This window comes from Notechis scutatus, chromosome 1 (genome assembly GCF_049901735.1).
Source record: "Notechis scutatus isolate UNSWTSFEM ecotype Mainland chromosome 1, rNotScu1.2, whole genome shotgun sequence".
Taxonomy (NCBI): domain Eukaryota; kingdom Metazoa; phylum Chordata; class Lepidosauria; order Squamata; family Elapidae; genus Notechis; species Notechis scutatus.
The window spans coordinates 330361398-330374431 of record NC_142009.1 but is presented as its reverse complement, the minus strand read 5'-3'; the positions used below and the strand labels follow the sequence as shown (position 1 = coordinate 330374431).

Below are 13034 nucleotides of genomic sequence, written 5' to 3'. Positions count from 1 at the left end.
TCTTTCAGCCTAACCCACCTTGCAGGATTGTTGTTATGGGAAAGATAGAAGGAGGAAGGAATATAGATATGTTTGCCACCTTGAGTAGTTTATAGTAATAAAGGCTGTCTATGCTAAATAAATAAATAAAATATCCCATAATCACTAGTACAACCCCCCCTCCGCCCCCCGCCCCCCAAATAAAATAAAATTGGTGTCTGCACACAATTGGAGCCACAAGCCCAGGGCCAGTTCTGTATGGACTTTGCAAAAGTCCAACAGGATTGGTCTCATCCTGATCTCCAGAGGGAGAACGTTCCATAGGGGAGGGTGCAATGATAGGAAAGGCGTGTCTGTAAGTCTCCACCAACCTCAGCATTCCTCAGTAAAGGGGAACCAAAGCATGTCCATCTTGCCTGACCAGATTGGATGGCTACAAACAACCGAGAGAAACAGTCCCTCAAGAGGAGACCTAGTCCCAAGCCATGAAGGCCTTTCAAAAGGACAAGCGAGCATCTGGAATTGCACCCGGAAGTACACTGGCAACCATTGTAGCTCCCTGAGTAATGGCGTTACACGTGCCAAGCGACCAGCCCCATTAACCATCCCTGCTACCAGTTGAAGCTTCCGGATGCTGCCCCATGTCGAGGGCATTGTCCAAGCGTAGTGTTGCTGTGTTCAGCCAGTGGTCAGAGTGTCAGGGTTCCAAGTAATACACCCATAGCGAAGCAAAACTCTGAAGCAGGTAAATTCCTCAAAGAATAGTTTTATTGGGTATATCATATTGGCACGGTCCTGGTGAAAACCGACTCTAAAGGTTCCCGCAGTTTTCACCTGATTAAAAGTAAAAGTTTTTCCCCTTTCCCCAAACAATCAGTCACATGGTCCAATTGGGGTGCCGTCCGCTTGCCGGGTAACATCACTCCTCCTCCTCTCTGACCAGGTGCGAGAATGTTCTTGGTTCCCAAAAGAAATTATTTTTTGTTTTGGCTACAAAAACCCAGCGATCTCTAATCCTCCCTCTATTCAGTGTGGCAACCCTGAAGCTCACAATGGCTTCGATCAGGTCAGGGTTAACCCAGAGCCAATTCAGACAAGTAGCCTCGGCTTCTACCCCGCTTGGAGGTGGGATCTGGTCATGCTTTTTGGAAAGTTGTCTGAGGATAATGAACAGGAGTGCCGAGCACGAAATCCGAACCGCCACGGCCTCCATCCTCACCAGGGGTGGGATTCTTTACGGGTTGGGCTGGTTCAGGCAAACCCGATGTTTAGTTTTCGTCTGGTTCGCCGAACCGATATTTCAACTGACCGGCTGGCCCCGCCCACCCCTCTCAAGAGTCTTCAGACGGGCCATTTTTGATGCAGATAAATGCAGGGTTGGCATGGAGGCTCTGGGAGTGGGGGGGGCCTGTTTCCGGCTTCTGGAGGGCCTCCGGAGCCCGGGGGAGGCTACTTTCGCCCTCTCAGAGGCCCGGGGGAAGCCTCTGGACCCTGGGGAAGGCGAAAAAATGGCCCTTCTGGAAGTTCCGGTAGGCCACGCCCACCCAGCAACCGGGTAACGAACCGGTTGCTGGGATTTTTGAATCCCACCACCCCTGATTCTCACCCAACTCTCTTCTTTGCAGAGAGGCCGCGTCCTTAGCGTGTGCCACCATGTTGTCGGCGGCAGCGGCGGCAGAGATCGAGACAGCAAGCCAGGCCTCTGAACCTGCCAGCCAAGCTTCGGACGAAGAGGAGCTCTCGATCCCGGATATCTATTTTGTAAGCCCCCTTTTTTCGTTTTCGTGCACCAAACCGCGGTTGGTTTGGCTCTTCTCTCCTTCCTTCCGCTGCTTTTCAACTTCACGTGCTCCACCCTTCCCTTCTGAAGGCTTAAACACAAACCGACACACCTGTGACGAGGTCCTGTCTTGTCTTGTCACCCTGATGCACACTTATCCCTTTGCATTCACACTCTTTTTTTTCTGCCAGGTTGCCAGAGAAACCAACTGGAAAAGTCTCTTGCCAAAAAATCTGGAGATTCCCTTGAAATAGGCAGAAATGTGTCCCACTGGGCTTCCAGGCCCATTTGTGAATGGTCTTCTTTCCTCTCCCTGCAGGCCGTAGCAAGTTCAGAGGAGGAAATCTAGGGAGGCAGAGCAGGGAGTAAGTGAGCCAAGGAGTATGTGTGTGTGTGGTGTGTGCAACCACACTGTGCTAGATTCTGTGTGTGAAGCCTCAAAATTGTGTCAAGAAGCTCTCCATCTTTCCCAGAATCCAGTGTTTGACCTTGTTAGGTCTCCTTCGAAGTCAAGTGTGAATCTCTTGGCTAAAAGGAAATGGGGCGGATTTCAGCAGGAACATTTTTTTTTTTTACACAAACTTGTCTAACCTTTGCCACTGTACAGGTAGTCCTCAACTTACGACCACAATTGAGCCTAAAATTTCTGCTGTTGAGCAAGACAGTGGCTAAGTGAGTTTCACTCCATGTTATGAGCTGCTTTGCCACGGTTGGTAAGCAAATCACTGTGGTTATTAAGTGAACCATGCAGTCATTAACCGAATCTGGCTCCCCCCCCCCCTCCATTGACTTTGCTTGTCAGAAGCCAACTGGGAAGGTTACAAATGGTGATCACATACAACCCCGGGATAGCGTAATTGTCATAAATACTTGTCAGTTTCCAAGTGCCCAAATTTTGATTACATGACCATGGGGATGCTGCGACGGTCGCGTGAAAACCAGTCATAAGTCACTGTTTTCAGTGCTGTTGTAACTTTGAACAGTCCCTAAATGAATGGTTGTAAGCCGAGGACACCTGGATCCCCAAGATGTAGGTGTGTCCAGCTGCCTGAAGACCACTTGCAGGGAGGAATCCATCTATTACTCAACTAATAATCAAATTGCTCTTATTAACAGAATATGCTTCTAATGTCCTCCTGCAGCCTCTCCTCCATAAACCTCTTTCCTGCACCCTGGACCAGCAAACAGCAGGTCTTTTTTTTTGCCTTTTAAATATCAGTGTTTCTCAACCTTGACAGCTTTTAACTAGTGCAAACTTCAGTGCCCAGAATTCCTCAGCCAGCATGGGGCGTGCTAGGAGTTGAAGTACACGTAAGTGAAAGCTCTCAAGCTTGAGAAACATTGTCCTGTGTAACATCCCTTTTAAAGGTTTGCAGAGTGAAGTTGCCTCTTCTCCCCTCCCCAGAACCGAGTTGGCAGACAATTCGAGCATAAATCTGGATGGCCACTAGAGGGTCCCATAGAAGCATCTTTGCTGCCACCTGCTGGCGTTTGGGCTTTTTGCATTCTATCCTGAGCATTCCTTTAGAGTGGCTCCTTCTGTGATTTGATTTCTTCAAAACATTTATGTAGCTGCCCAACTCACTGATAGCGACTCTGAGCAGCTTACAGAAATAATTCCCCAATACGAAGCCCAATAACACCCCCTGCCCCGCAACCAGGCAACAACAAACCACTTGATGGGCTCCATATCACCCTGGGGTCTCCAGGCCCTCTGGCAAAAGGGCCTGTCTTCAGGGCCTTTTGAAAGAGTGTCAAGATGGGGGCCAAAATTACCTCCACAGGGATGATGGATCGACAAGGAGGGAGCTACCAAGGAGAAAGCCCTTCTTGGTCTCACTAGGTCACTAGATCAGGAATGAGCATCTGTGGCCCCCTTGCAATCTGTGGATTCAACTCCCAGCATGGCTGGCTCAGGAATTCTGGGAGGTGAAGTCCACAGTTCGTAAAGGGGCCACATTTTGTCTAGCCCTGCCCAAATGGTTGTCGACTCATAACATATCCTGCCTCTCCACTCTGGTACGTCAGATAGATATAAGGGGGGAAAGACAGCCCTTCAAACAGCCTGGCCTCGTTATGGTTAAACCCACCATAAGGGGCCCACAGGGCAGCACCCGCCCACCATCTTCCTTAAACAGATCCTCACCCCTTTGGCTTTAATTCTAGCTAAGGGTACTTCTCCCTCTTCCCACCTCACTTCCTCCCTCTTTTTGTCACTTCTCCACTTCTCCCGCCCGCTTGCAGGAAGAATTGCCTTGCGAATGACGGTTTGGGTTGCGTTTCAAGTGCATGTGAATTGGAAAGGCATGTGAAGACGCTTTGCATTTGACTTGGTTTGAGGCGTCTTAGTTCTCCTCTCGTTCTCTCTTCCCCGGATCTGACTTTTTGAGGGTTTGGATTTCTTACATGGCAGAGTTCCCCATATGTGCTTTAAAAGGCAAAATCTGCAAGCAAAATGCAAGCAAGGGTGATTTAACCCAAAGGTAGAGTCAAGGCTGATTTAAGTACCCTAATCTTACGTGTTACGTTTGCGTTACCGACTCTGTTAATCCTGAGAAGGCAACCCCCTGTCTGAAATGATGATTCTAACTGAATGCTATCAGGGGTGTCAAACTCACGTCATCATGGCGGCGTCATGTGACCTATTGGGACTTTTTCCCCCTTCGCTAAACTGGGTGGGAGCCTGGCCAGCATGTGATGCATCCGGCCTGTGGCCCGCGAGTTTGACAGCCCTGCCTTACATGTAAATCCTCGACTTACAACTATTTATTTAGTGACTATTCAAAGTTATAAGAGCACCGACAAAAAGGGACTTATTGACCGGCCCTTGCGTTTAACGACCATCACAGCATCCCCATGGTCAGTCACGTGACCAATAATTTGGGTGCTTGGCAACCAAACTATGTATGATGGTTGCAGCACCCTGGAGTCATGTGGTCGCAGTTCACGACTTTCCCAGCTGCTTCTGGTGAGCCGAGTCAATGGGGGGATAGCTGGATTTGCTTAGCGAATTAGTGATGCGCTTAACAGGTTAACAACTGTGGCAAAACAGAATGTAGAATTGGGCACAACTCTCTCTGAACGGCTTGCTTAGCAACAGAAATTTTGGTCCCAGTTGTGGACGTACGTCGAGGATTACTTGTACAAGTATTCAGTTTTGGAGCAGTCGGCTAGGCAAGTTCACGCTTTGGTTTCACGCACCCACCTGTTGAAATTAGATTATACGTTGATATTTTGAAGGCCAGAGCAGAAGAGAAGCATGATAAATGTTGTTAAGTGTGGGCAGTGAATAATTGTCCACCTTTCGCATGTGCACGTCTCCCCGTGTTTGCTCCTAGCGTTCCTGGGTTTGCTGTGTCAGTCAAGTGAGTCAGAACTTGCTTATTTCCGTTCTCTGGCTCTGTGTCCACTGGGCTATTGTTTCTTCGTCTCCCCGAAGACAGAACTCAATGTAGCAGGACCAGAAAGTCCTTTGCACCTGATGAATAGCATGACTTCACCCAGACCTTAGAAAAGCTTGCAGAATGCAGAGTATTTTGGCCTCCATGGAACGAAAGCCTGAGGAAGCCCATGGCAGCGGAAACATATTATTGTCTTCCATGGCAGCCAAGCTCTCACAACATCCATCTGTTTCAATGCATGTTTTCTTCACCCGGTTTCCCTCTCATGCTTGTGCACGCTGACCTTTTCCTCCGACATGATCATTTCTTACCTTTCGTTCATCCTGTCTCCTCTCCTTCCTTTTTTCTTTCTTCTGTCCGTTTCCTTCCCTTCTCATTCGCCTTTGGATGTGCCCTGTCTAGTTCACAGAAGGAAGGTACTGGATTTTCTCCCCCCGCCTGCGCAGGCTCCAAGCCGCCTCGGTTTCCTCTGGGGACGTAAGTGATTTTGCTAGTAGAAAGGGCGGCTCCATCCCAATTTTGAAATGCCAGCTTTGGGGGCAAGGCATCTGGGCTCCTGCCGTGCCGGTGATGGCGAACCTTTTCAACTCTGTGTCAAATACTTGGAAAATGTCTAACTTGACTCTACTGGTGTACCACACCCACCACCACCTCCGAACAGAAGAGAAATAAATCTTTTATCTCCCCACCCATCTAAGCTACCCTGAACAGTGGCACTCAGTGGCAGAACCAAGGCTGGGCCTGGAGGAGAAGCCTGGGCTGCAACTTCAGCCTTTAGTGCTACGGCTGCCACTCAAAAAGTCTGCCTTCCACCGTTCCCCAAGAGGCACAAGACTTGGGGAGCGGTGTGATTGCCTCTGCAGCCCGGTGCTCCCCAAGTTCTGCTGTGCACCGTTTTATCTTCGGGCTGTTTCCTCTTTCTGCTGGCAGGCCCAGAGCGGCGTATGGGAGGCTGCTCCAGGTCGCACAAAGCTTTCGTTCTTGAAGCAGCATGTGAGAGGATGCTCTTCCACTGAGCCTCTGCAGCCGGTAAAAACACACCTGGTGATTTTCAGAGGCTGCACGAGAACACACCCCGTTCTTGCGCGGCCTCCAAAAATCACGGGAGGGCAGGATGTGCTTTCGAGAATAATGGTTGTCGGGTATTGTTGAACACTGGACGCGTTACAAAACCTTCTTAGGAAGCCAAACTCCTACTCTGCATTCACACTGTCGTCTCCTGGCTAATGTAACATCGCCATGCGCTATTTTTTTTAAAAAAGCTAAGACTTTGGGTGGTGTCACTTTTGACGCAGTTGTTATGGGTTTGCCATCATTGTGCTAGGCTCACTTGGCACAGTCCACCGTTAGCTAAGCAGAAGAAGAATCTTAAGATCTTCCTGTGCTTCAAAAAGAGGAGTTTGCTTTGAGGCCACCAGCCTTTCTGTTTTCATGAGACACGTTTGGGCTTTCTTTGACAACGGCATGATTTAGGGGTTATTCTGCCCTGCATCAAGATTTTTTTCCAATCTGGAAACGGTTTAAATAAATAGATATTAAATTCACCGCCAGCAAGGATGGCAGTAGCCATTCCTAAGCCAAAGCTTAGTCTTTCAGTGCCACTGATCTTCCTTGCTCTAAACTACCCAAGGTTGGGTCTTCGGTGTTACCTTACAAAGGTATCAAGCCGCTTTTCCTAACCCTGGGTTTTCTCCTTCCAGGTGTGTTAATTCTCAGAGCCCAAATTCCTGGTCAACAAGCCTGATACAAATGCAATGTACCTTGCTGGCAAGAAGGGAAATTTTGAATCGTATGCAAAAAAAAAAAATAGCTTTTAGTGTTAGCGCCGTGGTAGCACAGTGGTTAGAACGCAGTACTGCAGGCTAATTTTGCTGACTGCCAGCAGTTCGATTCTCACTGGCTCAAGGTTGACTCAGCCTTCTCTCCTTCTGAGGTTGTTAAAATAGAGGACCCAGATTGTGCTACTGCTATTGCTATTAGAGAAGGGTGGCTTTTTAAAAAGAGGATGAGGAAAGATTTGATTTTACGCCTCCCCCTTTGGCAATTCAAAGTTCTCTCTCCTCCATTGTGGTGTTATAGGTAGAAGCTCTGTGTTCCCCCCCCCGGCTTGCCTGCTAAGGCCTCCTCTGTTTTTCCGTTGAGGTAGGACATCCTGCACAGACAAGGGGTGGGCAGGGACAGTGGCCATTCACTAGCCTTGTATCTTCGTGGCTGACTGTAACAGGTAGTTATTAATGATAGAGCCCAGTGCTGTGCCATAAAAAGCTTTAATAATTCGTTTTTGGCCTGGAAGTATTCAGGGTTAGGATTATTCTTTGCTGGTGGGAAACTTCAATAATCCTTCCACTGTCTTTTGTACCTGTTTTTTACCTTCTGGCTCTTCTCCGTAGGCAGCCCCCCACCTTACAATCATGCAAATGGGATTATCTAGAGCAGGGGTGTCCAACCTTGGCAACTTTAAGACTTGTGGACTTCAACTCCCAGAATTCCTCAGCCAGCTTTGCTGGCTGAGGAATTCTGGGAGTTGAAGTCCACAAGTCTTAAAGTGCCAAGGTTGGACACCCTGATCTAGAGTTTGAGACACTTACAATTTGTTTATTTAAAAGTGTTTTTTTTTTAAAATTCGACACTTTATAGAATTCCACATTTTCCAGGCAAGACCTTTGTAGTATTGATAGCCGAAATTCCCTCAGGTGCAAAGCAGACACCCTAATCAAGGAACTACAAGTTCCCAGTTTTGATCATGTGACCATGGGGTTGTTGCGACTTGTCATACTGCGAAGACTGGGTTCACTGGTCACTTTTTTCCCCAGTGACATTGTTAACTTTGAACCGTTGTAAGTCGAGGACTGCCCGTGTAAGTCGTAAGTTGCTATTTGAGAAGCTTAAGTTTCCAGGGAACCAAACTCCTGCAGCGCAATGATTCTCACGTGAGCTGACCTCGATAGGTGCTTTGATAGGTAAGTGGGGAGGTGGGAAAGCGTCGACTTCTGCCTTGAAAGCTGAGCTCTGTCCTTGTGTTTCTTTTTCCTCTCTCCAAGTCATGTAGTTTTTCTTGTTGGTGTTGTAGCTTTCATCTCTCTCTCTTTTTTTCTCTCTTCCCCTTCCTCTTTTTATTTTACTCTCCTCCTCCCCACCCTCTGCTGCTTTCTTTTGCTTCTCTGCTTTGCTGTCCGACAGCCGACAGACGAGAGGAGCTGGGTCTATTCTCCTCTCCACTATAACACTCAAATCCAGTCAGTCTCTGACGAAGAGAGTGATACAGTAAGTTCGTGTTCGTGACTGTTCGGGATTTTATTTTTTTTCCCCGTTTCATTTCATTTTTAAGAAGGGGACACAGTTGTTTGACACAGCCCATCCTCGCCAGAAAGCTGCACTGCCAGCTAATCCCGAGCGATCTGGGGAAGCTCCCTGCATCTGCAAGTTTTATGCTCCTCAAAAGACGGCGCTGGTTTTTCCCAAGTCTGCGTTTCCTCCTAGACTCACTCCGAAAGGAATCGGAACGTGACTTGACATAAAGCAGCTGTAGAGACTTCAGTGTTGCAGTTGCCCCGACGGCCCATTTTTCGTAGTTCCGAATAAAACACAGTGGGCGGAGCAGAGGGCTTTCTGAGGGCATCCTCTATGCCAGTGATCCCCAACCTTTTTTATGCCGCGGCCCGGTATCCCCAACCTTTTTTATGGCGTGGGCCCGGTACCGACATCAGCTGCGCCGCCATCTTGTTTTGATGAAAAAGTGCTTCCGGTGAGCTTTCTACCCGGAAAAGCTCACCGGAAGCACTTTTCATCAAAACAAGATGGCGGCGCCAGCAAGCCAGCTGCCCGGTAGGACTTGTTCCACGGACTGGTACCGGTCCGCGGACCTGTGGTTGGGGACCCCTGCTCTATGCCAGGGGTGTCAAACTCGAAGCTCGCAGGTTGGATCCGGCCCGCAGGGTGCTTCGATCTGGCCCACAGGACTGGCCTGCGGTGCCTCTGCTGGCCAAAAAAGGGCCACGGGGGGGTGCATATGGCCCCCGCACAGTCTGTTTTCAGCTGGCAGAGGGCTGCAGGAGGCCGTGGAGGCTGAAAAGAGGCTGCACGCTGCTGCCACCCCCCTCGCCTCCCCGTGGCCCATTTTCGGCTGGCAGGGTGCTGCAGGAGATGTCCATCCTGTCTCCCATCCCCCAGCCGGCCCGCGGAGGACTACAATGCTCAGCCAGCCCTCGAAGAAATCCAGTTCGACACCCGTGCTCTATGGCAGGATTTCTCAATCTTGGTAACTTTTAAGTTGTGTGTACGTCAACCCGCAGAATTTTAAGAAGTGCGGGAGTCAACTCTCAGACTTCCCCAGGCAGCCCTAGTGGCTGGGGATTCTGGAAGTTGTTGAAGTCCACACCCAAGAGCACCTTTGAGTTCTGTCGGGAGTCAGTTCTGTCAGGGCTTGTTCCTACTGTGGACATCTTGAGAACAAACCCACGTTGACCATCCAGTAGATCCCCATCTGTGCTAATATATCATGATTCTGGTGAGAGAAACCAGGCTGGTGTCTCAAGGAAGCCGTTCTTGGATTAACAAGATCCATGATGTCAGTAGATCCCAGCTGCTCCTCTCCATCTTGAAAAGAACGGCCCAGTGTCTACTCACTTGGGATGGGGGGAAACTGCCTATAAACTCTGGGGCAGAAACAGAATAATTGAGAGCCACTGTGGTCTAGTGGTTAAGGCACCAAGCTAGAAACCAGGAGACTGTGAGTTCTAGTCTCGCCTTAGGCAGGAAAGCTAACTGGGTGACTTTTGGCCAATCACCAGGAGACAGTGAGTTCTAGTCCCGCCTTAGGCAGGAAAGCTAACTGGGTGACTTTTGGCCAATCACCAGGAGACAGTGAGTTCTAGTTCCTGCCTTAGGCATAAAAGCTGGCTGGGTGACTTTAACCCAGTGTCTGTCTCTCAGCCCAACCCCACCACACAAGGTTGTTGCTGTGGGGAAAATTAGCTTTCTCCATGTCTGCAGTAAATTATTACAGTATGCTGGCTGAGTCATCTCCCGGGGTCTTCCTGTGCCCAAGCCAATTCCAGAATAAAGGGCAGATATAATTCAGAGAGACTAGATTTTCAGTTGCCGCCTAAACCATTTCTATAATGGTTCAATATCCGTTTTATATCTTCCGGTTCTCCGCATAAATCCTGAGAGATTGAAGCCGTCCTTTTGGATGGGACCGTTCCTCTAAATGCTGTCCTCTCTTCCTTTTGTCTCCTATCTCCCCCCTCCCCGCCCCTGCAGTAACTTCTATGCAGACTCCTCGAGAGAAACGTTCCTCCTGGCGCTGTTTGCGGCATTCCCTTTCGACGACGTTCCTTGCAGCTTTTCAGAGGGAAGGCGTGGAAGAATGTTGTGCATCAACGTCGGCTGTGCTTCAGCATCCCAGCGTTACCCGGAAAGACAAAGCAAAACCACCCCGAGTCCCACCTCCTTCCTCCCACCATCCTTTCTCCAAAAACGTGTATATTAATACCTTTCCAAGCAGTTCCCCACAAACTGATCTTGGCCCCAGAGACATACATCAGAGGTCGGAAGGAATTCGATCCTGGGTCGCCACCTCTCTATTTCTCTCTCTCTCTCTCTATTTATTCCCAAAGTGCACTACTGTAGCTCTCTTTATCTGTATGTGATACTGTGAACATTTTTTTAAAAAAAAATCATGTATTTATTTTGTTTCTCTTTGCACAAACAGCACGCTTGTGCTTTTGTTTTGTTTTGTTTTTTCAAAAATAGTTTTATTGCACTTTTAGGGTGTAGGGGAGAAGGCCTTGTTACAGATGTTGGTCGCCTTTGGCGATAGAGTTTAGGAGAAGCCGCAGCCTCTGAGCTGAGAGGCAGCAGGGCAGGAAAGGCTGGCAGAGCTGTGGAGCTGGTTAGAAAAGTGTCTATCAAATGCCATTTCGGGTTGATCACTCGGTGGCCCCCACTTCAGTTTGTCAGCAAGAAAAAAAGGCTGAAATCCCAGCCGGCTCTTGAAGATTTGAAACTTTCCACTGAAACAGGCCATGGAACCTGCCCGAAGCTTCCTTGGTATCTATTTGAGTGGGATTTTTCCTCCCGGTTGAATGTACATCGTCCCTCGTGCCCGCCATCTTTGTCGGAGAAGGTGGCCAAACCCAGCTCAGTTCCATGCGAAGCTACACTTAGTAGCATCTTCAGGTTGATTCTACAGCCGCCTCCGTTGGGCCGAGCCCTGGATTTCTGGAAACCTCACATTGGAGGCTTCTTCCTGGCTTCTCTTCCTGCTGCGCCCAGCGAAGAAGCTGGGTCAACTTAAGCCATAAGAGGCGCCAAGCTAAAAAGGCCGTGAGGTCCTCAAGATTGGAGAGAAGCACCCCGGGAAGGCTTGCAGGGGATAAAAAGCCCAGGGAGGAGGTCTTGGCAAGGTCTTTTGAAGAAGCTGGGCTCTGTTGTAAGGGCCGCGGAGCAGCTCCCACTTCGGAGAGAAGCGCCAGAGGACTTGCTTGCGGCCCCTCAGGATCGCACTGTCGTCGTGCAGGGTCGCTGTTCTAAATACGGAGAGGGCAAGAATGAACGCAGTTGTAAGGCAGGAAAGGCAGCAGAGAAACACCTATTCCGTGTGGAAACCTCCTTTCGGGGAGGCGGATGAAACAAATAATGGCGTCTTCCAGAGCCGCAGCTGCTGGAGGATTTCCACAGCTATGACAGTATTTTCTTTCTGGATGGCACAAAACGGTCTCTGGTTTGTGGGTGGGTAGGACGTCTCTTAAATAGCAGCCTTTGGAGATGCAAGATAATCTCATCAGTGCAGTATTCAAGACCAGCCAAGTCACTCCAGCTGGTGAGAGGCCCCAAAGCTTCTTTTTTTTGGGGGGAGGGAAGGGGGTGGGGAGAGTATTCAAATTTACGTCCATGCCTCTGCAAAGGCCCTGCTCTTGTAAAAGAAGAGAGAGCAGAAGGCAGCCTTTGTCTTCCGAACCCTGTGAGGCGAGAAACCTGAAATTCCTGTGATGTGCAAGCGATCCCATCGCCTCCTGGAGGTCCAAACTTAAGCCCCTCCTTGAAGTGCTTTCTTCGGTGGAAATTTGCTCACTTTGTGGTAAAAGTTCCCTATAAAGGGGGAGAAAAAAAAAGAAGCAGGTTTAAGAAGGCCTTGGGCAAGCAAGATAATGGCAAAAGTGCTCTCCGGTGTGTGTTAGGTTCTCATTCCATGACTGTGAGGAAACTGGGGAGGTGCTGGCTCTCTCTCTCTTAAGCTTTGGGGGCCTCCCCGTGCTGGAACTTCTCAACCTCTCATTCAACATTCCAGAATGCAACTGGAAACGACGTTCTTTAAAGGGACACTATAGTTTTAGGGCAGATTTTGAGAACGTTTCTTTAGGCAGCTACAGGTAGAATGGTTTCTCTGAACCTTGCCCAGTGAACTTCCGGTTCTGGTTCTTCTTGAGCGCCCGAAGTAGCCCGTCTCCTTCTCGATCTTCTCATTTTCTCTCCCAGCGTCCCGGATTCCATTTCCAGCCACCCTAATGTCTTCTCCCCTCTGAAGGTGCCAGTGGTCAGGATGGCACCTTCCTCTTCAGCCTGAGGTGGCATGGCCCTCCTTCCTCCCCTCCTTGAACTTGCTCCCCTGCAGGCTGTGGACTCAGGGCAAGCTGCAGGGCAAGCGTTAAGTCCTTCTTTGCAGACCAAGCCCCACCCAGCATCTTCCATCCTTGGAGGAGGTGGGCTGATCCATCCGTCGGCAAAGCAGGTGGTCGTGGAACAAACAGCACCCTTTCCTTCTCCCTACCTAGCACAAGGCACAATCAAGAGTCCCGTTCTTGTGGGTTTCGAAGATGTCATCCGATCTGAAGCAACTTGTTCAGGGATGGTCCTTTCGGAGTTGGTTGCTC

The 13034-nt window shown here is 49.4% G+C and overlaps 1 protein-coding gene across 13 annotated transcripts in view; it reads left to right on the top strand.

Moving 5' to 3' along the window:
• The window catches only part of PIP5K1C (phosphatidylinositol-4-phosphate 5-kinase type 1 gamma), a 66413-nt gene extending 55570 nt beyond the window's left edge, over window positions 1-10843 (top strand). For 5 of the 13 annotated variants that reach the window (XM_087952695.1, XM_087952698.1, XM_087952692.1 and 2 more), the window contains 2 exons: window positions 1605-1740; window positions 10423-10843. In XM_087952695.1, the coding sequence (XP_087808821.1) occupies window positions 1605-1740; window positions 10423-10425 (139 nt within the window). In that variant the 3' untranslated portion in view covers window positions 10426-10843. Of the gene's footprint in view, window positions 1-1604; window positions 1741-2078; window positions 2217-2366; window positions 2460-5562; window positions 5638-8340; window positions 8425-10422 lie in introns of those variants that run through there. The other 8 variants (XM_087952694.1, XM_087952686.1, XM_087952687.1 and 5 more) reach the window with 5 other exon arrangements.
• Window positions 10844-13034: the final 2191 nt, after the last annotated feature.